This window comes from Sminthopsis crassicaudata, chromosome 6 (assembly GCF_048593235.1).
Source record: "Sminthopsis crassicaudata isolate SCR6 chromosome 6, ASM4859323v1, whole genome shotgun sequence".
Taxonomy (NCBI): Eukaryota; Metazoa; Chordata; class Mammalia; order Dasyuromorphia; family Dasyuridae; genus Sminthopsis; species Sminthopsis crassicaudata.
The window spans coordinates 221,908,060-221,935,448 of NC_133622.1; the positions used below are offsets into that span (position 1 = coordinate 221,908,060).

General features: G+C 34.0%; 1 protein-coding gene across 2 annotated transcripts in view; it reads right to left on the reverse strand.

Moving 5' to 3' along the window:
• CCDC73 (coiled-coil domain containing 73) overlaps positions 1-27,389 on the reverse strand; it is a 133,044-nt gene that overhangs the window by 74,477 nt on the left and 31,178 nt on the right. For both annotated transcript variants that reach the window (XM_074272547.1, XM_074272548.1), the window contains exons 3-5: positions 10,308-10,379; positions 4,846-4,917; positions 2,908-2,943 (exon numbers count right to left, since the gene is read on the reverse strand). In XM_074272547.1, the coding sequence (XP_074128648.1) occupies positions 2,908-2,943; positions 4,846-4,917; positions 10,308-10,379 (180 nt within the window). The remainder of the gene's footprint in view (positions 1-2,907; positions 2,944-4,845; positions 4,918-10,307; positions 10,380-27,389) is intronic.

Below are 27,389 nucleotides of genomic sequence, written 5' to 3' on the forward strand. Positions count from 1 at the left end.
AGGCAAGGAGGTGGAGTGACTTGAATGAAGCATAGGGAGAAGATACTAATGAATTAAGATCGGCTTCTTTTAGAAGTAGTGATTAAGCCACACCTTAAAGGAAACTAGGTATTCTAAGCAATGGGAGCAGCCAATAAAGGTATGGACATGGGAGATGAATTGCTGCATATAAAGAACAGCAATAAGGCCAGTTTGGCCAACCCACAATGAGTGTCAAGGAGTCCAATATACAATAAGGGTGGATAGAAAAGTAAATTGGAGCCCAGTTGTGAAAAGCTTTAAAGCCAAACAGAAGGGTTTATATTTGATCTTGGAGATAATGGAGAGATACCTAATATACTAAAAGAGGGAGAGCGGTGGTAAGAAAAAGACTTTAGGTAAATCAAAGGTAGGAAAGATAATTTGGAGAAGAGAAAGACTGGAGGCAGAGTGATGAATAGTTGAGGAGAGAAGTGATAAGGGTCTTAATTAGAGTGTTGGCTATGTGAGTGCAAAGAAGAGAGATGGAAGGACTTTTGCAGGTACTGAAATACATAACTTGGCAATTGATTAGACACGTGGACCGAGTAAGAGTAAGGAGTCAAGGATGAAATAAGTAACCAGAAAGATAGGCGTGCCTTTGAAAGTAACAGGAAAGTTCAGCAGAGAAGTGGATTTGGAAGAAAAGACAAAAGAGTTGGGTTTCAAACATGTTGAATCTGAGATGTATATGAAGCATCCAGCTTGAAAATTATTGTTAACAGAATTATCTTTAAACAGTCAGTCTCTCCAAGGAGACTCTGATTTTTCCTTTCACTTATCTGCAACTTCCTTTGATCTACTGGTTTCATTTCTAATCAAAATTTCAATATGATTTTGTCCTTTACACAAGTGAAATTTCTGAGACCTCCTAGAAGGAGCTGGGTTTAAGGATTCTAGGGGCTCAACTAACTTAGGAAATCTGTGTGTTTACACATTTTTTCAGAGTTGTAGAGTTTCCATATTCCTTGGCCCTTGGGGAAATTTCCAGTTAGGATTTCTTAGTTATACAGGTAAACAAGAGAGAGAAGCCAACACATAAATTCCATATTGATTTTTTCTTATCAGTAGCTAAAAGCCCTGTCATTGCCTTGGCAGATACAATGACAGAAGAGTGGAACAAGGACTGCAATTAGCCTAGGCATCCAAGTGGAATTCAAGTAGCTGGGTCCAGAACTATAGTGGGGGACAGTAACCAAGAAGAAACCCAAGGGAGGGAGGTACACACTGGAGTGAATGAGAATGGCAGCTACCAGGAACATAGCCATCAGTGAGACCAAGCAAAAGTGCACAGCAAGCCTTTCTTCTTCCTCTGTTTACTGAATACGAACTGAAGAAGTCTACTTTGAGTTCCAAAATGTATCTAATCTTTTCCCTTTGAGCCCCCAACCCAGAGCTGGGAGAAAAGGTAAGAAAAACAACTCAAGCTCTAAAGATCCAGCAACTTGCTACCTGACAGCCTTCCATTTTCCTGCTTGCTTGGGTTGCCTGATAGTTTTAATAAATCCCATGGCTATTTAGAGCCAACTTTCAAATCTGTGACTTGGGGAGCTGTGAGTGAGGAAAGGGGAAGGAAAGAAGGAGTGGCAAATCCAATGCACAAGTTGAGGGCTCGACAAGTAGAGAGCAGAGAGATTTTCTGCTTTTTAGTTACTCTGGGCAATAGTGCAGATCATATCAATAAACCTTTATTAAATCTAGAAACCAGCTTAGTGTCAATGGAGCTCCCCAAGAGCCAAAGGGGTCTGGACAGAGGAATGGACAATTCAAAGGCTGCCAATGCGCCATCTGGTGGCCAAGCCATTCGCCACAATTTCAGGACAACCTGGGGCTTGCTTTCCCAAGGGGCACCTCTCATATTTGCCACCTAAACCCGCTGTCACACAACATTCTCAACCCTGAAGTACCAACTACTAGATTTTTAATTTGTCTCTGCTTTATGGCTTGTGTAGCTAGCCTATTGGTAATGAGCCTCAATCTGCTACAGGGACTATACCCAAAGACTTTTCAAAGCTCATCACCTGGCAATGCCTTCAAGAACCCAGAGAACCTCAACAGAGCAATCAGACAGAGGAGTTAGGCTTAGTGTAAGGGACCCCAAAATAGTCATTTATAAAGTATATTTTAAATGCCTTGCAGTTATGAGAAGACAGGAAGTATTTTTTGCAAAGCACTTTATAAATATTTATTTTAATAGTATTTTATTTTTCCCAATATATACAAAGATAGTTTTTAGCATTCACCTTTGCAAAAGCATGTATTCCAAATTTTTCTCCCTCTCCTCTCCCTTCCCCCCCTTTCCATGACAACAAAAAATCCTATATAGGTTAAACATGTAATTCTTCTAAACATATTTTAATATACATCATGCTGTGCAAAAAAAAAAAAAAAAATCAGATCAAAAGGAGAAGAAAACACAAGGAAAAAAGCAACAAACAACAACCAAAAAAGGTGAAAATACTATGCTTCGATTCACATTTAGTAAGAGTATTTTTTAAAAGAAACTCTTCATGCTAAAAATCACAAGATCTCTAAATTCTAAAAAGTCTAAAATGGGTATTCAACAACTGATTTTAACCAAAGAAAATAATTAATCCCAAGTGAGAAGCCTCCATCTATCTAGCACATTTCTGAGTCATGTCCCTTCCATTTCTAGTTGGTATATTCTTAAATAGAGATAATATCAAAATTAGTTTGCATCAGTCTACCATATTTAGAAATGTAAATCTTATGGGAAAAGTAATTACAGAGTACATCCAATAATAAATATAGAATATTTTTAGTTAACATTTAATTAACAGTATTTGCTTAACTATCATTTGATAATTTTCATTTGATAGTTAACTCTCAATTAAATTGTAAATTACTAATAAGAATGAATATAAATACCTTTTCTTCTTCCAGAGCACACATTCTTGTTTGCAACTTCATAAACAATGAAAAAATTTAAAAATTAGTAACATTCCAGTTAGATATTATATTCTAACCGACAAAATAAATGTATATTTCTATTTAATGCATATTATATTCATAAAACCATAGCATTTTCTAACTGAAAGACTCCTTAATTATGCTCCAGTCTAATGATTTTATTTACAAATAAGAAAATTGAATTCTAGAAAGATGAAATGAAGATGAAGAAGGAAAGGCTTGAAAAATAAAGGTTTTTTCCCTTTTCCCACCAGTGATCTTGGAGACGAAGGCCCACATTTAATTTCTAACCCTTGTGTAATCTGACTCCTTAATCCCTTTGGGACCCTCCAAATCTAAAATCTTTGGTTATGTGACTTTCCTAGCAAGATGCTTCTATGCTTTCCAGCATTTTTATGCTGCTTTCTGGCAGCTCAAAGCTTTTCTCTATAGCAATTCCAACCAGGTTCTTTCTAACCCTACCATACTATATTAGCCCAAAGTCAAAAAAAACAAAAAAACAAAAAAACCCTTGATTAGGGTTGCCCTCAGCTGGGAATAAGAACGATATGGGGATGAAGGAATTCATGCACAGGATATGATTCATATATTTAACCTTGACGGCATAAAAGCAGTGGCATTTTAAACTAGAAACTTGGCACAAAAAAAATTAATTTCTAGCTGATTCACTTCTAGGAGGAGATATTTTTAAATAAGAAAACCTTTCTTGTATCCCTAGCCAACTCCCCAAATTCTTTCAATTAGAAATTTAAGATATAGAGATAGATAGATATACAGCTTTACAGGTATATGTGTGCATGTGATCTACATACATATGTGCATATTTATATATATAATAATATATCTCCATATCCCTTTTATACACATACCCACAAATAGGCATGTGTGTATGAAAAAGGATTTGAATATATAGATGTGTGTATATAATATCTTTGTTGTAGAGATTGGGATAAAAGAAAGAGGAAGAGAATACATAAGTTTAGGGAAAAATTTGCAAGGAAGCATCCTCCTTCCTTCAGGGTACATTAACTTAAGCCTGTGAGTTTAGTCATTTTTCAGTCATGTCCAACTTTTCCTGGCCCCAATTAAGTAAATGATGGTGGTTTGCCACTTCCTTTTCCATCTCATTTTACAGATGAAGAAACTGAGGCAAACAGAGTTAAGTGACTTGCCCAAGATCACACAGCTAGTACATGTTTTTGAAGCCATTCAGAATTCAGGAAGAGGAGTCCTCCTGACTCTAGCTCAACATTATATCATGTAAACTTGGGAAGAAAAATTATGGAAATAATTAGGGAATAAAAAGGATTTTTGAAAAGTCACGGAAGTTAGAACTCTGGAATCCCAAATAATTAAAGGTTTTAGTCATTCAGTGCTTAAAAACTCATTTCTTAAATAGTTATCTGCCTCCTTGATAATTCTTTTTTATTACTAATTACTCAATTGAGAGTCCACTTTGTAGTAATCACCTCCCCTGAACTTTACCATCACTATCACTTCATTAACCACCTCTAACTTTTCAACACTCTAGAAATTCTGGTACAACTTTCTGTTTTATGCATATGCCCAGAGCAATGTGAGAAAGAGTGATTGCCAGAACCCCTAGAGTCAAAGGCAAAAGTTTGCAAATTACTTAAATCATTCAGGTCACAGGAGTACTTCTCCTAGGTATTTTGAAAAGATGATTCATAACACCTTTGTATAATTCATTTTGCTACCTAATTCTTAGTCAGTTTCAATCTATTATAACTACCTAAACTGTCACCATTGATATTTATACCATTTTTTCCCTTTTATTGTTAGGGAAGATGCAGAGTAGAAAGTAAATAAAACCTTCTTTAAAAAGTAAAGATTAAGTTTTGAAAGTAGAGGGTTTTTTTCTCCTTATTGTATTACCTGCTTTTTAAAAAGTGCCATGGCTTCTTTATGCTGTTTTGTTAATGTTTCTTTTTGATGCTGAAGATTTTCCTGTTTTTAAAATTGAGACATCACATTTGAAATTTAAAGAAAAGCTAAACATTTCAACTACATCATTTCTTCCTCTTTCAAAATTAACTTTATTTTATGATTAGCAGTGTCTTATAGAGAGTAAACTCTTCAAAATACTTGGGGACCATCAGGTTATGGCTTTGCAATCTAGTGTTTGACAAACCCAAAGACACTAACTTTTGGGATAAGAATTCATTATTTGAAAAAAACTGTTGGGAAAACTGGAAATCAATATGGCAGAAATTAGATGTGGACCCACACTTAACACTATATATATACCAAGATAAGATCAAAATGGGTCCATGATTTAGGCATAAAGAATGAGATCATAAATAGATTAGAGGAACAGAGAATAGTCTACCTCTCAGACCTGTGGAGGAGGAAGGAATTTATGACCAAAGGAAAACTAGAGATCATTATTGATCACAAAATAGAAGATTTTGATTACATCAAATTAAAAAAGCTTTTGTACTAACAAAACTAATGCAAACAAAATTAGAAAGGAAGTAACAAATTGGGAAAATATTTTTACAGTTAAAGGTTCTGATAAAGGCCTCATTTCCAAAATATATAGAGAACTGACTCTAATTTATAAGAAATCAAACCATTCTCCAATTGATAAATGGTCAAAGAATATGAACAGAGAATTTTCAGATGAGGAAATCAAAACTATATCCACTCATATGAACAAGTGTTCCAAATCACTACTGATCAGAGAAAGGCAAATTAAGACAACTTTGAGATACCACTACACACCTGTCAGATTGGCTAAGATGACAGAAACAAATAATGATGAATGTTGGAGGGGATGTGGGAAAACTGGGACACTGATACATTGTTGGTGGAGTTGTGAAAGAATCCAGCCATTCTGGAGAGCAATCTGGAATTATGCCCAAAAAGTTATCAAACTGTGCATATCCTTTGATCCAGCAGTGCTACTACTGGGCTTATATCCCAAAGAAACACTAAAGAAGGGAAAGGGACCTGTATGTGCCAAAATGTTTGTGGCAGCTCTTTTTGTAGTGGCTAGAAACTGGAAAATGAATGAATGCCCATCAATTGGAGAATGGTTGGGTAAATTATGGTATATGAATGTTATGGAATATTATTGTTCTGTAAGAAATGACCAGCAGGATGAATACAGAGAGGCTTGAAGAGACTTACATGAACTGATGCTGAGTGAAATGAGCAGAACCAGGAGATCACTATACACTTCAACAATGATACTGTATGAGGATGTATTCTGATGGAAGTGGATATCTTCAACATAAAGAAGATCTAATTCAGTTCCAGTTGATTAATAATGGACAGAAACAGCTACACCCAGAGAAGAAACACTGGGAAAGGAGTGTAAAATGTTTGCACTATTGTCTTTCTACCCAGGTTACTTATACCTTCGGAATCCAAGTCTTACTGTGCAACAAGAAATTTGGTTTTACACACATATTGTATCTAGGTTATACTGTAACACATTTAATATATATGGGATTGCCTGTCATCTAGGGGAGGGAGTAGAGGGAGGGAAGGAAAAATTTGGAAAAGTGAATACAAGGGATAATGTTGTAAAAATAATTACTCATGCATATGTACTGTCAAAAAAATTATAATTATAAAATTAATAAATTATAAAAAAAAAAAAAGATTATGGCTTTGTTCATTCTTCTGAAGTCAACATAAATTATTTTTGGCATCACTTTCTTTCCCTTCGCAATATGTCGTTATTCTGGCTTAGAAAATTTGGACACAGCTCCCTCCAGAGTTTCCTACAGGAAAAGAGTTGTTAATGGTCACTCCAAGGGATAATTTTATTAATCAAGTATACTGCACTTTTAGGAGTCATAGAAGGTAGCATTGAGACCAGGTTCTTTCAAAAGTTATTTCATCTGAATGTACCAAAAAATATAGATGATTTTTTTAGACAAATAAATTCCTTATTATGATGTATTTAAAAGCTTTGGAATCAGAAGAAACTAGGCTCTGCTACTTACTAACTACATAGTCTTAAGAAAGTCACTTTGGCCTTTTTGGGCCTCAGTTCCCACTATCTAAAATTATTCCTTATTGGTTTTTTGGGATCATGATTAATCACTGAGTTGATTTTAAAGTTGTTTGTTTTATCATGTTGCTATTATGTTATAAAATATTTTCCTGCTCTGTTTACTTCACTCTGCATCATGATGTTCATATAATTCTTCCCAAGTTTGTCTAAAATCATCCTTTTGTCACTTCTTACAATAGAACAGTTGCAATGGACTAAATGTGCAATGAGACATATTTTTGGACTTGGCCAATATGGGAATTTGTTTTGCATGATTATGAACATTTGTTACAAAGGTTTTGTTTTTCTTGTAGTTTTTGGAAGAAAAGGAAAGGAAGTAGATAAGATGTAAAATAAATGCTTGTTCATTGAAAAAAATAAGATTTAATTTTTTCAAAAGAAAGAGGAAAAAATAAAATGAGGGCATGGGATGGACTGGGATGATTTGTAAAGTTCTTTCCAGATCAAAGTCCTGTGATGGTCTTGCATGAAATCAGTGAAATGCTTGAACTCTATCAGAAAGAGAAACTCAACCTTTTCCTTTTCAAGAAAAGGGAATGGAAACCTAGAGAAGTTGTGTCTCCGACAAGATAGTACATTGCAGAATAAAGATTTGAACAAAAATCCTCTTACTGCAAATCCAGGGCTCTTTCCCCTGCATTCTTCTGTATCTGATCTAATGTGTGAAACTCATGTCCCTTACGTGTCCAATCAGTCAACCAGCTTTTATAATGTTTTTACTGTGTGACAGACACTGTGCTAATTACCAAAGATACAAAAAAAGCAAAAACATTGGCTACCTTCAAGTACCTTAAATTAATGAAGGAGACAATATGCAAATAACATATGCACTCAATATACAAAGTAAACAGAAGGTAATCTCAAAGGGAAGGCAAAATCATTGGGGAGCCGAGGAAGGAAGAAAAGCTCCCCTGCAGAAGGAAGGGATGGAACTGAATCTGGAAGACAGGGAATCTGGGTAACAGAGGTCAGAAAAGATATAGAGATGGAAGAGAGAAGATCATGGGTAAGGAGTATTTAGAAAACTCTAAAGGTAGATAGGGGCCATATTGTAAAGGGATTTAAAAGTGAAACAGACGATTTTATGTTTAGTTTTGGAAGTGAGGGGGTCCCGCTGAAATGTACTGAATTGGGGATGATATAATAACATAGTAAGAAGATTACTTGAGCGAAGAGAGATTTAAAGACACAGACCAATCTGAAGGGCTGAAGTGAAGAGAGCCTGATTTGGGTGGTGGTTGGGTGGCAAACAAGGAGAGAAAAGGACATATAGAAGAGATGTTGTGATGATAGAAACAAGACTTAGCAAGAGATTAGCTCTGTGGAATGAGTCTGAGAAAGACATCCAGCTGATAATGAGGCTAAGAATTTGGGTGACCAGGAGTATGGAATTGTCCTTATAGTATTAGGGAAGATGGGAAGAGTAAAGGGTTTGGAAGTAATCATGAGTTCTATTTAGAATCTGCTGTGTTTAAAATGTCAAAGAAGAATTTGGCTCAGGAGAGAGGCTAGGTTAATAAAATGGAGGATCATCTGCACAGAAACGATCATTGAAGTCATGGGAGCTGATGAGATCATGGAGGGAAAAAGAGGGAGAAGAGAATAGGACCCTGAAAAGAGCTTTTCATGACACACATGATTAAGTAATGTGATCTGGATGAACAACCAAAAGAAAAGAGAATGAGAAGGAAGTCAGACAAGTAGAAGGACCAAGAGAAGTGTCAAGAAAACCCAGACCATTAGCTCTAAAAATTAAGAGAGCATTGATGATTAAGAGAGGAAGTTGATTGAATGATGAAATCAGAAGGCAGATTGTAAAGAGTTTAAGATGAAATGAAGAACCTAAGCAGAGACACCAAGTTAGACAAGTTTTTCATAGAGTTTTGGAGGAAGAAGAAGAGAAAGACAGAACAATGGCCATTAGGAATGGCAGAATCATATAAAAACTTTTTAAAGATGGGAAAGATCTGACATATTCTTAGGCAACAGGGAAGGAATAAAGAATAGGGAGAGTTTAAAGAATATCAAGAGAGTTGAGACCATAGAAAGAGCAATCTGCTGGAGATGCGTTTGCCTTGGCAAAAAAAAAAAAAAAAAAAAGGCCATTTCTTCATGAGTGACAAGGGTAAAGAAGGATATAGTGGAGGAAAATGTCTGATGAATGTGAGATGAGAGAAGAAGAAGGAGGTCTGATTCCTTTGTGGAGATTATTAAATATAAATCAGAGTGTTGATAATAGATACAAAATGAAATTTAGCTTTAGAGTCTATAATGAGTAAGAATAATCCATTTTATAAAAGAGGAATATCAGTATCAAAATGATAAGGTCAGTTTACATATTTAGTTGGGGAAAGGAGGGTAGCACTCAAAATAATACCTACAAAGTAGAAGTTTCCATAAAGCATCAAAGGAGCAAATATTTGAAGTGAGAAAACAGGAATATTGAATTAGAAAATATGAAAATAGTTTCTCTAGATTAAAAAAAAAAACCACACATCTTGGCTATCAAAAATGAGTCAAATGTCCTCTAAATGATGAAACTCTCAATCAGCAAATACATGTCCTTGGTATTATTATTATTGTAAGTTAATTTATACTACATCAACATTTTAAATTTATAGTTGTTTTACAGTACATAAAATATTGATTTCATATTATTTTATTTGGTCTTTGAAACAACCTTATATTTTATTTATTTTATAAATTATTTGTTTTGTAAATAAGATAAGTGATATACAGGGATTAAAGTGATTTGCCTACGGTTAACAAGCTAGTGGTAGCCCCCATTCCATCACAAATGGCCTCAAGGAAAACATGGTTTTGGTACTAAAGATATACTATAGGTCATAGAAACAAATCAGCATAGATTTAGCACTACAAGGGGAACTATGAATCCAATCCTCTCATTTTACAATCGAGGAAACTGAGGCTCAGAGAAGTTAAGCAATTTCTAATTCAATTCAATTTCCAATTTTTAATTTTTTCAAATATGCTATTTCCAATGTGCTACACTGTAGCCTTATTTCTTTAAAGCAAAATCTAATCATTTCCAGACCTTGAAACTGAGGGCTTGGGCTAATTTTCTGAATTTTGCTAAATATAACAATGTTTGGAAATTTGGAGTAAAATTTTACTTTTAGGTTTGTGTCAGTTAAAATCTGAGAATTTAGGGAAGACAGCTCTAAGATTTTTATTTTCATGACAATGATTCTTAATATATTTTCAAATTTAAAAGTCAAAATTCTTAGGAAGCATCAGAATTCATCTAAAATAAAATCTAAAATTTCAAACTGGATTGAAAAATACCCACCTTTTGCCACTGAAGTTCTTGCTTTTCTACAATTATCTTCTTAATATGGTCTTCATATTGAATTTCTGCTTCCTAGTTTTAAAAAATGAAAATGTTACTTATTCATTGAAATATAAAAGCACGCAGAATGATCACTAATGATCAAAGAAATTCAAATCAAAATTCTGAGATTTCTAATCCACCAGCAAATTGGCAAAGCTAAAAAAAAAAAAAAAAAAAAAAAAAGTTTGGAAATAGTGAATAGTGTTAAAGGGGTTATGGTACCTTTTGTGCTCTTATTTCTTTTCTTAATTCTTTCCTCTTTCACTCTCATTTCATTTATAATACCATTAAAAACAATTTTTTAACTCTTGCATTTCTTCTAGAAATTCTAATTAATAAAAATGTTGATACAAATATCATGGCATATGCTGAACCTTTACTATTCTTTAGCCTCCCTGGGGTTCATGCTCAAGGGAATGAATGGTTTAGTAACTTCCCCCGCTAATTGCAAATTGTTTTTGAAAATAGTTCAACCAATTTACAACCATAGGAACTGCCTCATTCAGTAAATGATTTTTATCTATTTTTGTTAAGATGACACAAATTGCAACTAAGAGCAACAATAATTTATAATATAAACTCTATGGTATAGTCTTATAGAAGAGAATAATAAAAGATTATGAACAGTGTTGTCTTAAAAGGCAAAAATAAATGCTAGAGGCAAAAACAAATTTGCAGAAAGTTTTATACAGATTCAGTTATACCAGATCATCTCAGGAGCATTTAAAGATATACATTTAAAAAATCAACAAACAGGGGAAAAAATGAAAAACACCTCAAGATTTTTATAATAATTTTCTTTGTTAACAACAGTGAAATCACTTTTGAATTGTAACAATACCTTATCTTTAGTAATGTTTGAAGTAGAAATAGCACTATATAAAACAAGTGTAAATAGTTGGATTGTACCAATTATACACTGATAATGAAACACAATTTTGAGAACACTGAAGGATCAATTCTTACGAAACATGAAATAAAATAGAGTACCAAGTTATTGGAGAAAAAACTCACAAACGTTATTACTATCAAAAAATTGCAGTAAAAAAGACATCAATAAAAACCAATCAATATACTTCCTTTTTATACCTAAAAGCTTTCAAAAAATAATCCCCATATATCCTGAGGAATCTTTGATGAAAACAGGAAAGGGGAACAGACATGGTTTTGCAAACAATATTCTACAATAGTCCACATCTTTATAATCATACAATGGACAAAAAAGTTTTTAGATTCGTCCAATTATCTTCCTTTGCTATGTCTTAGTACCTTAAGTGGCTATGTAAATTTAAAAGAATATGATGTTGTATATGTTGGGCTACTGGGTGGCACAGTGGATAGAGTGGATAGGCATGGAATCTGGAAGACCTGAGTTCAAATATGGATTTAGATACTTTCTAAATACTCTGGGAAAGTCACTTAGCCTCTTTTGGCCTCAGTTTCCTCCTCTGAAAAATGGAAATAATAAATAGCCGGTAACCCATAGGATTGTTGTGAAAGCAAATGAGACCACATATAAAAGCACTTTGTAAACTTCAAAGTGCTACATAAACATTAGGCATAATTATAAACAAACATTATTGGTTATTTTCTAAAAATCTGACTCTCTAAAGACATAAGAAATCAGATAACCATCATGGAAAAGCAGATTTGATGTTTTGTTGAAGTTTAAAGATGCATAGTACAGTATAAAGGAACAAGCACAGAATTTAGAATCCAAATACCATTCTTGGCTTGCATCCAAGATTTGACTCCTTGGTATCTATGTGACCCAGGGCAAGTCAGACATTCATCAAGCTTTTATTAAGTGTGTACTTTGTGCCAGTCAACTAATCAATCAAAGATTTAATAAGCATTACTATGTGCCAGGCACTGTGTTAGGCAGTGAGGATACAAGTATAAAGAATGAAGTAATCCCTATTCATATCAGTTTAATGGGAAGATGGGAAATACACATAAAAGATAGGGAGTCAGCCAGCCAGCCAGCATTTGTTGAGTGGCTACTCTGTGCCAGACTACTGTGATGAGTACTGGAAATACAAAGAAAGAAGTTTTTTAAAGTTCCTGCCTTCAAAGAGCTCCCAGTCTATTGGGGGAGACAAGACAAATTGCAGGCAATCGCATAGGAAAGGCACTAAGAAGGGGAAAGACTTTTTATAAAAGGAAGGACTTTAGCTGAGACCTGAAACTTAGTATGCTAAGTTGAGGAAATGGGATTGGAGAGAGTATGCAGGCATAGAGAACAGCCAGCAGAAACACTCCGAGATGGGAAATGGAGCGATATGTGTAAGGAACCCAAAAATGACAATGTCACTAGACTGTAGAATAAAATAGATAACATATACACACATGCAGATATACAGCAAAAATGTAAATGTTTAGCATATACAGAAATAAAACAATGGAAATGTGTAGTGTGCATATATAAAGATAAGTAACATACATAAAGTTAGATGCTTAGATATATACGTAGATAGATACATACCAAAAAATGTTAAATACAGGATAGTTTGGGAAGGAAAACACTAGCAATTGGGGTGAAAGGAAGATCTGAAAAGACTTCCATGTAAAAAATGGAACCTGAGCTGCATCTTAAAGAAAAACAGACACTCTACAGATAAAAAGGAAGTAACTTCTAGTTATCTAGGATGGCCAGTGGGAAACCATTACAAGAGGAGATGGGTTATTTTGAATGGGGCACAGAAAGAAGGCCAGTTCAACTGGTTGCAACATGTGGGAGAGGAAATAATATCCAGTGTGGTTGAAAAGGAAGGTTGGGTCCACATTCTAATAGTAAACAAACTAAATAAAGTTTATCTTTTATTCTAGAGGAACCAGGAAGACACTGGAGTTTGCTGAGTAGTGGAGCCTCATGGACAGACTTGTACTTCAGAAAAATGTCTTTGGCAGCAGTGTGTAGGATAAGTTGGAATACAGTAAAAATTACAGCGCAGAGAAAAATGACAAAACTGGAAATATTCGAGGTGAGAGGTGATGAGAGTTTCCTAACGTAATTCCGGTGTGAGTGGAGAGAAGGAGTTAGATGGGAGAGATGTTGTGGACATAGAAACAGAAAGATTTGGAAACTGATTGGAGAGATGGGGTGAGGAGAGTGAAGAGTGCTCCTCATAATACCTTATACCTAATATCTGATAATAATTTTAATCATATTAAGACTGGAGACATGAAAGACACTGGAAAGATGACAAAATCATTTTGACATAAATAGGCAAATTTGGATGAGGAGAGAGCTTGGGGAGAAAGAGAATGGCAGTTTTAGACATTTCCAGGATTTCCAATTTGAAATGTGCCATAGGCATTTGGTGATATGAGACTGGAACTTGGAGAGACCGGGGGCTATGTTTTAGTTCAAATGGTTTAACTAAAATAACTAGTTTGTACCTGATTATTAAGTAGCTATTTGACTAAAGTAATTAGTCATTAATCAATTAGGCAGTCAATTAGCCAATCTATTCATGGGTACATAATATTAATGTTCAATTGTTTTAAATAACTTTAAAATAGGCCTTCTCAGCTACATGAAATCTATTATGGAACAAAGAGTCTGTTACAGACAGAAAAGATTAAGTAAACAACAACTTCAGCCTTGAGAGGAGACTCCCTCCACTATAGTATCCCTAGAGCTTCAGTTATCTACAAAAAGGGAGGACCCCAGGAATACATCGTTCTTGGCAGCTTTGTGCCCCTTGATCTTTGAATAAAGCCAGTGAAAGGATACAGCAGAGGCCCAGAAGCAGCTCCTAGACAAGGACCTCTCTGTCTATAGCTTTAATAAAGAGTGGCTTCCTGCCCAAAACATGCTGACTCCTAGAGGCTGGCATCTCCCCCACATCCCACCTTTATCAATCAGTCAACAAATGAATCTGTCAACACGGGTTTACTGAATGCCTACTATAGTTATTGTGCTGTGATAGATGCTGGGGCTTCACAAGTCCCTTTCCACTCTAAATCTATGACTCTAAGCCATTATCCCTTCCCTCAATAGACTTAAGACCAATTAGGAATAAAGGACATACATGTCACACATTGCCTCAAATTAACTTTTTATAAGTGCCAAAGGAATAGTCAAGACACTAAGTGCTATAGAATAAGGCACAAGAGAAGGAAGACATGACTGTGGACCAGAGTATTCAGAGAAGACTTAACAGAGGAGCTAGGACTTACACAGGATCTTAAAGCTAAGTGTGATTCTGATAGAAATAGAGGGTAGCACGTCCAATATTTACACTAGATCAATGGCAAAGGTTAAATGAGTGGCTGGCATGGGTGACATTTTGGAGCTTTTTAGACTCTGTTGGTACCTCTCTCCTCCAAATACCAACCACAGTATCAAAGCTCTACAGAAGGAAAGGATCATCCTATGTCCCTGCTTATTGTCAGCTTACTATCATTTAAAACTTCAGTGGATCCAATCATATCAATTCAAGGGAACAAAGGTAGTATAAATTTGTACTACCTTACACATTCTTCCCATCAGTACACTCAATATACTTTGTGGTCTAGGCTTCTTGTTATTTCCTACACCCAATTCTCCATCTCCTATCTCAGAGCTTTCCCATTGGCTATTCCCATATCTGGAATGTACTCACTCTTCACTTCTACCTCTTGGAATCCCTAATTTCCTTCAAGATTTAGGGGGAACTCCACCCACCTTTCATATAAGCTTTATCTTACACTGCCATCCCCAACTGCTAGGGAATGCCAGCCCAAATTACCTTGTATTAATTGCACATGTTCTGTTTATACTTGTAATATACCCATTATATCTCTGCTCCCTCTATCCCACCACCTCTTCCCCAGAATGTAAGCTTCTTGAAGGCAGAGACTATATCACTTGTCTTTATATCTCTCAATGCTTAATATACTCAATTCTTGGGGATATAGTAGATGCTAATTAACATTTTTATCTTAAGAGAACCTTTCCCAAACATTACTATGACTAATCCATAAAGGAGTATCCTAGTTCACTGGATACCTTCCTCTGGGTTTGAGCATATTCCATGAGTACTAGTAGAATACCTACAGCTATCCCCTACTCTAGTCAGGTGACTAGCCTATCTCATTTTCATTTATAGATATAGATATTTCATCCTACAGTAGTTTCTATAGCAGGGGATAGGGGAATGTGAGACTATATGATCTATAGGCACTGACCCCATCTTTCTTCATCCATTCGCCACTATTAGATCTGTTTCTAAATTGATTAGGAAAAAAAGGAAAAGACCCTACATGTTCTAAAATATTTATAGTAGAGAACTGGAAATTGAGGGAATGCCTGCCAATTTGAAAACAAGTTGTGGTATATTATTGAGGTGGAATACTATTGTGATATAAGAAATGATGAGCTTAATGGTTTTAGAAAAAAATGGAAAGACATGAAATAATGAAGAGTAAAATTAACTGAACACTGTATACAGTAACAGAAATATCGTCTTAAAAACAATTTTGAGTCACTAACTCATTTGAATCAAGTAATTTAATAAAGTAAAACAAATGAACATATCAACCATTCTGAAAATGCATGTCTCATTCTGGACCTCTAGTCCATCACCTGTCAAGAAATGGGTGACACGCTTCATTACTAGTCTTCTGGAATTATGTAAGATAACATAAGTTATGCTTTTTCAAAATTGCTTTCTATGATATTATTGTAATTACTGTACAAATTGTTCTCATGGTACTTCTCATTTCACTTTGAAGTCCCCAAAGTTTCTATAAATTCAGCATAGCTTTCATTTCTTTTTCTTGGGGGAGGGCAGATAACTTGGAATTTATTTTATTTTTATAGCTATTTATTTGTCCAAGTATATGCAAAGATAATTTTCAACATTCACCTTTGCAAAAACCTTGTGTTCCAAATTTTCTTCCTCCCTCTTCCTTCACCTCTCCTCTAAACAGCAGCAAATGTGCAATTATTCTAAATATATTTTCATATTCATCATGCTGTGCAAGAAAAATCAGATCCAAAGGGAAAAACACAAGAAAGAGAAAAAAAACAAGGAAACAACAACCAAAAAAAGATAAAAAATATCATGCTTCATCTACATTCAGTCTCCATAGTTCTCTCTCTGTATGTGGATGGCTCTCTCTATCACAAGTCTATTGGAATTGCCTTGAATCACTTCATTGTTGAAAAGACATAAATCCATTACAGCTGATCATCATATAACCTTGCTGTGACTGTGTACAATATTCTCTTAGTTCTACTCATTTCACTTAGCATCAGTTCATGTAAGTTTTTTCAGGTTTTTCTTATGTAATATTTCAGGCCTGCTTATCTTATTTTATAAAACAATAATATTCAATTACATTCATATAACATCATCTCAGGAGTCAGTCATTCCCCAACTGATGGGCATCCACTCAGTTTCCAGTTCCTTGCCACTTCAAAAAGGGCTGCTACCAACAACTTTGCACATGTGGGTCCTTTCCCCTTTTTTATTATCTCTTTAGTATACAGACCCAGTTGAGACACTGCTAGATCAAAGGGTATGCATAGTTTTATAGCCCTTTGTTTCAAATAGCTCCCCAGAGTGGTTGGATTCACCAATAATGTATTATTGTCACAGTTTTCCTCTCCAACATTCATCATCCTTTCCTGTCATCTTAGCCGATCTGAGAGGTATGAAATGGTACTTCAGAATTGTCTTAAATTACATTTCTCCAATCAATAATGATTTAGAGCATTTTTTTCATATGACTAGAAATAAAAATTGTCTATTCATATTCTTTGACCATTTATCAATTGAGGAATAGCTTGTGTTCTTGTGAACCTAACTTATTCTACTGATCCACTACTCTATTTCTTAGCTAGTACCAAGTGATTTTTATGACCACTGGTTTATATAATATAGTTTTAGGTCTGGTACAACAAGGCCATCTTTGTTTGCATTTTTTTTCATTAATTCCCTTGGCATTATTGATCTTTTGTTCTTCCAGGTGGATTCTGTTGTTATTTTTTCTAGCTCTATAAAGTAATTTCTTGGCAATTTGATTGGTATGGAGCAGAATAAGTAGATTAAGTTAGGTAGAATTGTCATTTTTATTATATTAGCTCAGCCTACTCATGAGCAGTTGAAGTTGTCATTTCTTATAGAACAATAATTTCCCATTATATTTATATGCCATAATCTGTTCAGATCTTCCAATTATGATACCCATTTTATTTCTTCTTTGCTACAATAAAAAGAACTTCTATAAATACTTTTGCACAGATAGATTCTTTCTCCCTTTATTTTAACTCTTTAAGATGCATGCCTTCATAGTGGATCAAAGGTATGCAAAAGTAGTGGGACATTGGGTCAATGTATGCAAAATTCAGTCACTTTGTGATTAGATCCAAATACCAATCAAACATTAGTGTCTCTCTTCCAAAAGCACTCCCCAATAATTTCCATTTTTCAGTTTTTCTCTTTGCCACTTTAAGAGGGAACCTCAGAGTTCTTGTAATTTTTTCTTCCTATGAATGATTTGGAGAATTTTAACAGAGCTCTTGATAATTTTCATTTTTTTCCCTTTGCAAACTGCCTATCAGAACCCTTTGAACATCAATTTTCTACTAGGAATAACTTTTTCTGGTGTATTTGTTACCATTATATTATTATGTGTTATTTTTAATTACTATTATGTTTGCATAGATTCCTTATATAGCTTGGAAATAAGACTTTTGTCAGGATATTTTGCTGTGGAAAGTTTCCTCCAGTTAATTTCCCTTCTAATTCTCACTGCATGGATTTTGTTTGTGAAAAAGCTTTTCAACTTTTATCTTCTTGTTTTACTTTAAAACAAATCCTGAAACAACAGAATCAGCCAAAACATAGGGTAAAACAATCTTGGAGACCAAGAAAAATCTGAAGGAAAGATCTGTATCACTCAGGTAAAAGGGGAATGCAGTTCAAGACAGGAAGCATATCAGCAAGCCAGCAGAATGTCCCACCTCAACAAATCAGTCATAGATCCTGAGTCCCAGTGTGATGGAGCAAACACCAATACTAGAATTCTCCCATATAATTCACTATAGTCAGGGAACAGGCAGACTCCAGCTCTGAAAATCATTATGTGCTTCAGTATAGCCCTGGACAAACAGGCAATAACCAGCAGATTATGTTCTTCAGTGTGCCTTGGGAAATACAGAAACACTCCACTGGCCTCAGCACATGGCAAAACCAATTTAGCATGCTGCCAGACCCCTAAACTCTCCACCCCATAACCTCTCAGCACAGATTCAGACACAAGGGTGTCTCATGCGGCTCAAGGCAACACCAAGTAAATAAATAGCCAAGGCCCACAGACCTTGGCATAAGAAGCCTGAAACAGTGTCCCTTCCACTACCCAAACAAAGAAAAGGAAAAAAACCAAAAAGATATGAAAGACAAAAACAACAACAATCAAAAGGAAAAAAAAGAATCTGATCATAGAAAGTTAATATGGTGACAAGGAAGATCAAGAAACTCAGAAGAGGACAACAATCAAAATACCTTTGGGCAAAATCCCAAAGAAAAATGAGAAGTGGTCTCAAGCCAGAAGGTACTCATAGAAGAGCTCAAAATGATCTTAAAATAATATAAGAGAAGTAAAAGAAAATGTTGAAAAAGAAACGAACATGATGCAAGAGAATTATGAAAAAAGAGTCAACCACTTGGAAAAAGAAAACATTGCTTTAAAAGCTAAACTAATCAAATGGATATACAAAAATCCATTAAAGAAAACAATTCCTTAAAAAGTACAATTGTCCAAAAAATACAATTGGTGGAATACAAAAGCTAATTGAGAAAAACAATTTCTTAAAAGTTAGAATTGAGCAAGTATATGCTAATGATTCTATGAGACATCAAGAATCAAACAAATTCAAAAGAATGAAAAAAAATAGAAGAAAATGTAAAACATCTCATGGGAAAAATAACTGACATGGAAAATAGATCCAGGAGGGATATCAAAATCACTTAATTACTCAGAAACATAATCAAAAGAAGAACTTGGAAAACTTCCCTGATATCCTAGAACCAGAAGGGCAAGATAGGTATTAAAAGAATCCACTGATCACCTCAGGAAAGAAGTCCCAAAATAAAAACTCCAAAAAAACATTATAGCCAAATTTTAGAACTGTCAGGACAAGAAAAAATTACTGCAAGTGGCCAGAAAGAAACAATTCAAATATCTGAGAATCACAATCAAATTGACACAGGATGGGGCAAGTAGGTGGTACAGTGAATAAAGCACCAGGCCTGTAGTCAGGAGGGACCTAAGTTCAAATCTGATCTCAGACACTTAACACTTCCCAGATATGTGATTCTAGGCAAGTCGCTTAACCCAATTCCCTCAGGAGAAAAAAAATTACATAAGACTTAGAACCTGCAACATTAAAAGATTAAAGATCACAGAATAACATATTTCAGAAGGGAGCTAGGACTACAACCAAGAATCACTTACCCAGCAAAATTAAGCATAGTATGTTAAAGGGGGGAAATGGTTGTTCAATGAAATAAAAGAATTTCAAGTTTTCATAAGGGAATTAAACCTAATAAAATTTAAAAGGAAAAAAAAATCACAAAGCTAAATTGTTTATATCCCTACATGAGAAGATGCTAATTGCAATTCTTAAAATTTGTCTAACTAATAATACTTCTAGAAAGAATATGAGGGTAAGAGTATAAGATGAATTTCAGGGAATGACATAAAAATAATTAAGTGATGAAGAAAGATGAACACACTGGGTGCAAAAAAGAAAGGAGAATGGGGTAAATTATTTCACATGAAGAGGTACAAAAGATCTATTATAGGGAAGAGAAAGATGGAAAGCTGAATAAAAGGAATCGCTTGAATCTTACTCTCATCAGTACTGGCTCAAAGAGGGAATAATATACACAATCAGTTGAATCTGTTATCTTACCCAACTGGAGGAAAGGAAATTAAGTAAAGGGAAAGGAAAGGTAGAACTGACAGAAGGAAGGGTGGGTCAAGGGAGGTGGTAGACAGTAGCAAAACCCAGGGAAAGGGTGAAAGGAGAAAAAGGATAAACAGTAGGAAAACTAAGATCTATGGAAATATATACTTAGTAATCATAACTAAGAATGTGAATGGGATGAACTCTCCCATAAAACAGGAATGGATAGCACAGTGGATCAAAAACCAGAAGCCTACCATATGTTATTTACAAGAAACAAACTTGAAGCACAGAGTAAAAGTAAGAGGCTAGGACATAATCTATTATGCTTTAGCTGAAGTAAAAATAAATAAATTAATTTTTAAAAAAGAAGCGGTAGCAATCCTAATCTCAAAGTAAAAGCAAAAAAGAAATCTAATTAAAAGAGATTAGGAAGGAAACTAGATCTTGCTAAAAGATACCTCCAACAGTTTTGTTGGCCACATAATTTGGTAAATATTCTACCTATGCCTTTTTCATTCAAATCACTAAATAAAACTATTTTTAAAAGAAAATAAAACACAGGACCAAGGAGAAATGTCTAGGACCACTAGAAACTTCACTTCAAATTGGATCTAGTCATTCTACCCTGTTTTTAATCCATCTGCCTACACCTCTCCATCTTGTCCATAAAGGTGATGTGTAAGATTTTGTTAAATCTATTTATATTAAAACATTCTACTTTAGGCTTGCTTTTTTCTTGTAGCCACAGACAATGATCTTTATTCTGGTAGTGCATGATAAATGTATGTAAACAATGTATTTATTTTCCTAACTTAGTATTAGCTTACTATTTCTATTTGTCTTACATGTTTATTCTTGTCAATGTTGCCTTCGATTGTAAAACTCCAGGGAACATAATCTAGTAAAATGTCATGCATAATTAGGTACTTACTAAATGCCTTTATATTTTAATAACAATGATAGTGTAATCCACCAGGATTGTAAAATCCCCAAAGAAATCAGTCACAATCACAAAATATTAGAGCTAACATGACTCTCAAGAGTTTAATCTCATATTCTTAGCATTGGAGAGGAGAATGAATATCTACAAATAATTCAACAAAAATGATTGACAATTTTTGCAGGAGGGTCTTCAAACAATAATCAATTGTTAAATTTTAAAACTGTTCGCTACCACCATTTCCTCAACTTCTCTAAGCCTTCCATTTCACATAAGAACTATACAACATATAAGAACTTCAATCTATAAGAAGAAACAAAATTCCCAGACCAAGCAAGAGAGATTTTTACTGTTTGAGACCTGGAACCTCTTTTCAAGAGCCAGGAATCCCCTACAAGTACCACCATCATTACACATGTCTAAAAATGCCCATATTTTGCTTCTTTTCCTTCTCAGAAGTAAGCCATTTTGAGTCTGGTCAAATATGTTTATTTACAAGGAGAAAAGTATAGCTTCAGAAATAATATTCTAGGTTTCAAATAACTAAACATATTCCTTAAAAAAAAATTACCCAGTAAATATGAATGCATAATTCCCATCCTATATTTGGCTAAAATGTCATCCAAGGAAATGAAAAAATCAATGAATACTTTAAAGAAGAGAAAATAGAATATATCTCTGCCTTCAGAGGAAAGAAGTAGAGAACTATCAGGACCAAAAATAATCTAGAATATTGAATACAGTTACTGTATTGGATGTTTTTGCTTAACTGTTACTTTTATAATAAAGGATGACTTAATAGGGAGATGAGAGCATCTTTAAAGGATACTGAATTTTTTTCAAATAATAATTTTAAGGATTTTACACACTGAACAAACTTTGTAAATTTTAAATCAGTAACAAAACATCAATCTGAAATTCAACTTTTACAAATTTGTAACAAATCTATCATTTAAATTCCTGTAAGTCAGAAATCACATTGGATATATGTGCCTCATAGGTACTAAGGATTTTCTAAAATGTAGCTATTGGAGAGAAATGCAGCAAAAGAACTTTTTCCACCTACATAATATTCATTTCCTCTAATATTTTTTGAGTTCCTTATATCTTTGAAGCACTGTGAGGTATACAAAAAAAAATAAGGGAGGAATTATCTCTGTTCTCAAGAAGTTTATCTCAAATAAAATAAATCTAATTAGCTGCAATAAGAAAATTACAATCCAGGTGTTAAGAAAGTTCAGAGGAATGAATAAAGTAGAAAGAAATTCTGGGCTTCTCTGGAAGTCACAACAATTCTGGTTAACTTTTGTTAACTTTCAAATAAATTATAATTATTTGATAGGAATACTGTGAAAAAACAATAGTACAGTAAATGGCATTTGTACACCACATTGAATAACATCTCACTGTTATGGGCCAGAACTTGAAACAAGGTGCTAAGTCACTGGAATTGATAGAGACAATGTTTATGTACTTAGTTCACACCTTTAGAGTTTACACCTTTAAGAGAGTTCACACATTAATACACATTAGAGTTCACACTTTTAAAGAGCATATATAAGCTAGAAGCCTCAACTAGGATTGACTTCAGGACATTCACAACTCAGAAGCCCACAAGTCCCCTCTCTGGGAAGCAGAGTCAGATTCATTCCATTTTCCACCATTGTGCTGGCTGGAGGTTGAAGGACAAACCTTTGGATTCAGAGACATTTGGAGGGAGCTCTTGGAACCAAGCTAACTGGGCCCCAGGAAAAGAGACAAGAATTAAAAGGAAACAATAAAGGATTTAGATTTTAACTCCTGGCTGAAGTTGAGGTGATTACTGAACTGAAACTAAGGTTGAATCCAGAAGCTCCTCAAGAAACCTGCTCCCAGAGAACGATTATAATTTAGAGAAGAGCATTACATCTCACTATTCTAAAATTTTTGTTATTTTTGTGGGTGAAATCTTCTCCAACAGTAAAATACAGTATATTTCTCAACATAACAAAAAAAAAAAAATCTAACAAGTAGCTAATTCATTAGTACCTGTTTTAATTAGCCTCCACTATTATATTTGTTTAAACAAATCTCATCTTACTTTTTTTTTTTAATTTTATTTTTCTCTTTTCTATCTACCTAGTAGGGCACTTTCAAAAGTTAGTACTAAAAATGTTTACTAAATTAAGTTGTCCATAAAAAAGTTAATAAATTTAGAAAGAGTATCCAGTGTAACTTGAATAAAGTACAACAGAACCTACCATTTATTTTTTTTTTATTATATGCCTTAGGACTACAAGGATTTAAGTGTTTTTACAAAAACAATAAAAGAGGAGTAATTTGATGGTTTATTTACTCGTTATAACCTTTTGAAAGTGTCATGCTTTTTTAAAGTGTTTGCTTCAGGCTGTAGTTTTACAAGATGGGCTGTGCATTGGTCAGGCCTCTTCAATTCCTGACCCTGAACAGATTTAGGAACAAAGTACAGCTGGCTCATGCCCAAGCAGCCAAAACTGCAGCTAGGTACTTGTACTGTCTTTTTCAAACTCATAATATACCTCCTACGAAATTGAACTATTCAATTTTTCATGAAATTCCATCAAATAGTTGTTCTTTTATAGGGGTTTGGTTTTTGATTAAAGTTGGAAAAAAATCTCTCTCAAATAAGCATAACAGTTTTAAAGTCTTAAAATAACTTTCCAAATAAGATGTAATATTTGTATTAAAGACTAGAATTTTACCTTAAACACTGTTCCAAAGTATTTTTAGGATAATAAACATATATGAAGAATAGGAATATAAAATCCAGTTTATTTGTCTTTATCTTTTGAAATGTTACCTCAAATAGAGTATAATTAATACATTTTAAAATTATTGTACATCTTCTCTAGAATAAAGAAATTGTATTATGAAAGTCTCAGAAAGAAACGTGTATCCCAAAATCTACTCAAGTATTCATTCTAGTGCCAGAGCTTGCTCAATTCCTTCCCTTTCACTCTGTCATAAATCACTCTGCCAGTACTTGAGGGAGAATGATAAAGTTCAGGTTAAAAAAACTAAAACACTAGTCTTCATTTTACCACATTAATTCCATTGGAATTTATTAAGCAACAAATCTTTATTAAGCACCAACTATGTGCAAGACATTGTGCCAGGTGCTATGAATATAGATGTATCAATCCTCCCTGTCCTCAAGAAGCTTAAAATTTTATCTGAAGGATATAGCCAAAGAGGGAATCAAACATGCATATTTGATATATATATATATATATATACATGCAGGCAAAAGGTAGACTACTATATGAAGAGATCCATAGGTGTTAGGTTATTACTAAGTGCTAAATCGATACTTAACAATTCTCTAGTTCACACCTTTGGTTCCAGCCTTTAAGGGGAATTTACCCCTTTGAACTTCTGAGAAGGAGTTTACATATGAAAAGGAGTTTACACAACCTTTAAAAGGAGCAAGTTCATTGGTTGAAGTAATTTTCCCATAAGCCCTTGAGTTCTCACACACCCATTCTCTGGGAGGATAAAAGAAGAAACATTGAGCAAGGAATGAGTCTACTCTGGGACAGAGTTGGGACGGCTAACTGGAGGAAGAAGAGTCTAGTCTGGGATTGAGTTGAGACGGCAGAGCTCCTCCCAGAGAGCTATCGGCAGTTGAAGGAGACAACAGAACATTACACATAGGTGATATCACTTTAAGCTAGAGGTATCAAGAAAGGTTTTATGGAAAGGTTAGTCAGTGCCTGAGCTAGTTCATTAAAGGAAGAAAACAATATTGAGATGTAAAAGTTAGTTAAAAAAAAAAAAAGTGTTCTATGCCTGAGCCTTCTATTATGTCTTCTTTCCTGTTTTTAATTATTATTGATTATTCATATACGCAGAGTATCTTTTCCTTCCCTCTGTCACAATCTAATCTGGGGCCTTATCATTTTCTGCCTTTATTACTCCAATAGCCTCCTGATTATTATAACCTATAGTCTTTCCCTTATCCAACCCTTCCCGTATACTACATTCACACTAGTCCATTTCAAACCACTATTTTCATCCTGTTGTTCCATTTCAAGACCCTATAGTGATTCTCTAAATCCCTGTAGTCTAAACTTCTCTAATTGGCTTTCTTAGTCTGGTCCTACCCTGTCTCTTCAATCTTATTCCCACAAAAGATAATAATTCACACTTAGGTAATTTTAGATTTGGAAAATTACTTTCTTCTCTTAGGAAAAAGCTTTTTTCACAATAGTCTTCATGAGGAAGCAGAAAGGTTAAGTTATTTGCCTGTCATCACATAGTTACTAAATGTCTGAAATGGGACCCAAATCCAAATTCCCTAACCCAAGTCTGGTTCTCTATCCACCAAGAACACTTCCTCTCCAGGAGAATCAATCTCTTCACCTCAACGAAACCTATCATGTTAACTCTTTATAATTTTTTGCTTGAATTTATAACAGCCTATGGAGACCCTCACAGTGTTTTTCCTCCTGCCAATTTATCAAAATCCTAATTTTCTGTCAAAGATTAATTTTTCCCAGCTTACCCAGGAAACCTCCTTCTCTAATGCAAATTCATCTATTTCCCTCTAACCTGAGAATAACAGAATTTCAGGGGACCTCAGTAGACCTCTAAACCAGCTCATACCTAAAAAAAATTTAATTCCCTCTACATCATATAATTCCTACCATGCCTGCAATCAAAAACATACTAATTATCACTTTATTGTTCCTTAATCACTTCATGGGCCAGAGAAGGGGAAAAGTATTTATGTAGTGCCAACATAAGCCAGGTACACAGATATCTTATTCAATCCTCACAGCCACTCTATCCTGTAGGGGAATTCTCTCCATTTTATAGTGTTAATGTACTGAAAACGTACTAATTGCTTCATTAGAAATAATTTTGAGTAAATGTAATGAAAATACATTGCTATTTTAAAAGTATAAACATTCAAATCATTCATGTTAGTTTTAGCTTTTCAATTAAATTATATGTTACTTGAGGACAAGGATCTACATAATACTTCTTCTATATGATTCATAGTCCTTAATACATTAGTAGCCACACAATAAATACTAAACAAATATGTTGATCAATATAAATCAATCAAAATACCATGTCTTTGTAAAATTAGAACACATATAGAATAGAGCACTGCATGTAATATTTAAAGAAAATAATAGTTACATAGAAGCATATTTGCTTAAATAAAAGTATTTCCCATTTGATAGCTACTTTTACTTCACTTCTAAATCTGTAATTAATCACAACAAAATAAATTTCAAGAGTTTATGACAAAAACTTATTTAGCATAGATAACCTATAAATACAACACTTAGAAATAGAAATACAGTAGTAACCCTTTCAATTCCCTAATGTTTAAGTCCATTTTAATGATATAAATAGAAAAGTTTCTTTCCTAGTACATATTAACAGGAAATAACAAACTATAAAATTATTTTAAATTTAAAAGTCATTTTTACAGGGTAGCACTCTAACCAAATATAATAGAGAGGTCATACTGTGTTAAAAATGTAAAGGGCAGTAGGCCACCACAAGACAAAAATATATTAGCCTTGAGGGAAAACTGCCAGCCAGCTTGTCTGATAAATTATCAAAAGAAAGAAACTCCAAAGTCCATTTTTTCTATCCCAGATGTGCTCTACAGAGTTCACCGCAAATATATATATAGTAAAGTGTTTACTAGTCCCATCTATGATTTGGGGGAAAAAATAGAAGTACCTTTATCTTATAGAATGTTGTGCTGAATTTCCTTCAAACTGTCACCAAAATATTTACTTTCCATTATTTCATATATTAGAGGGTTAAAATATTTTTAAAACAATAGCAATATTTCTTCTTTTATACAAAAATAGTTTTATACAATATTTCAAATGCCCACATGTATAAAACTTTTAAAAATTTGTTATTATAAAACATTTTTATTTTAAGTATATTGTTTTTCCAAAATTCAACTGAAATAGGGTCATGCTTTTTGTCATACAGAGTGCATCTGAGTTTTACCAATGAAAATGTACTAACTGCTTCTTTAGAAATAATTTTGAGTAAATGTAATGAAATTTGAGAAATTATTTTTTAAAAATAAAAATTCAAATCATTATTACGAAGCTATTTGCAATAAAATCAAATTCAATGGAATTTCTTAAAATTGTTTTTGGCTTACTGTTTTCTGAACCAAATTCAAAGTTTTTTT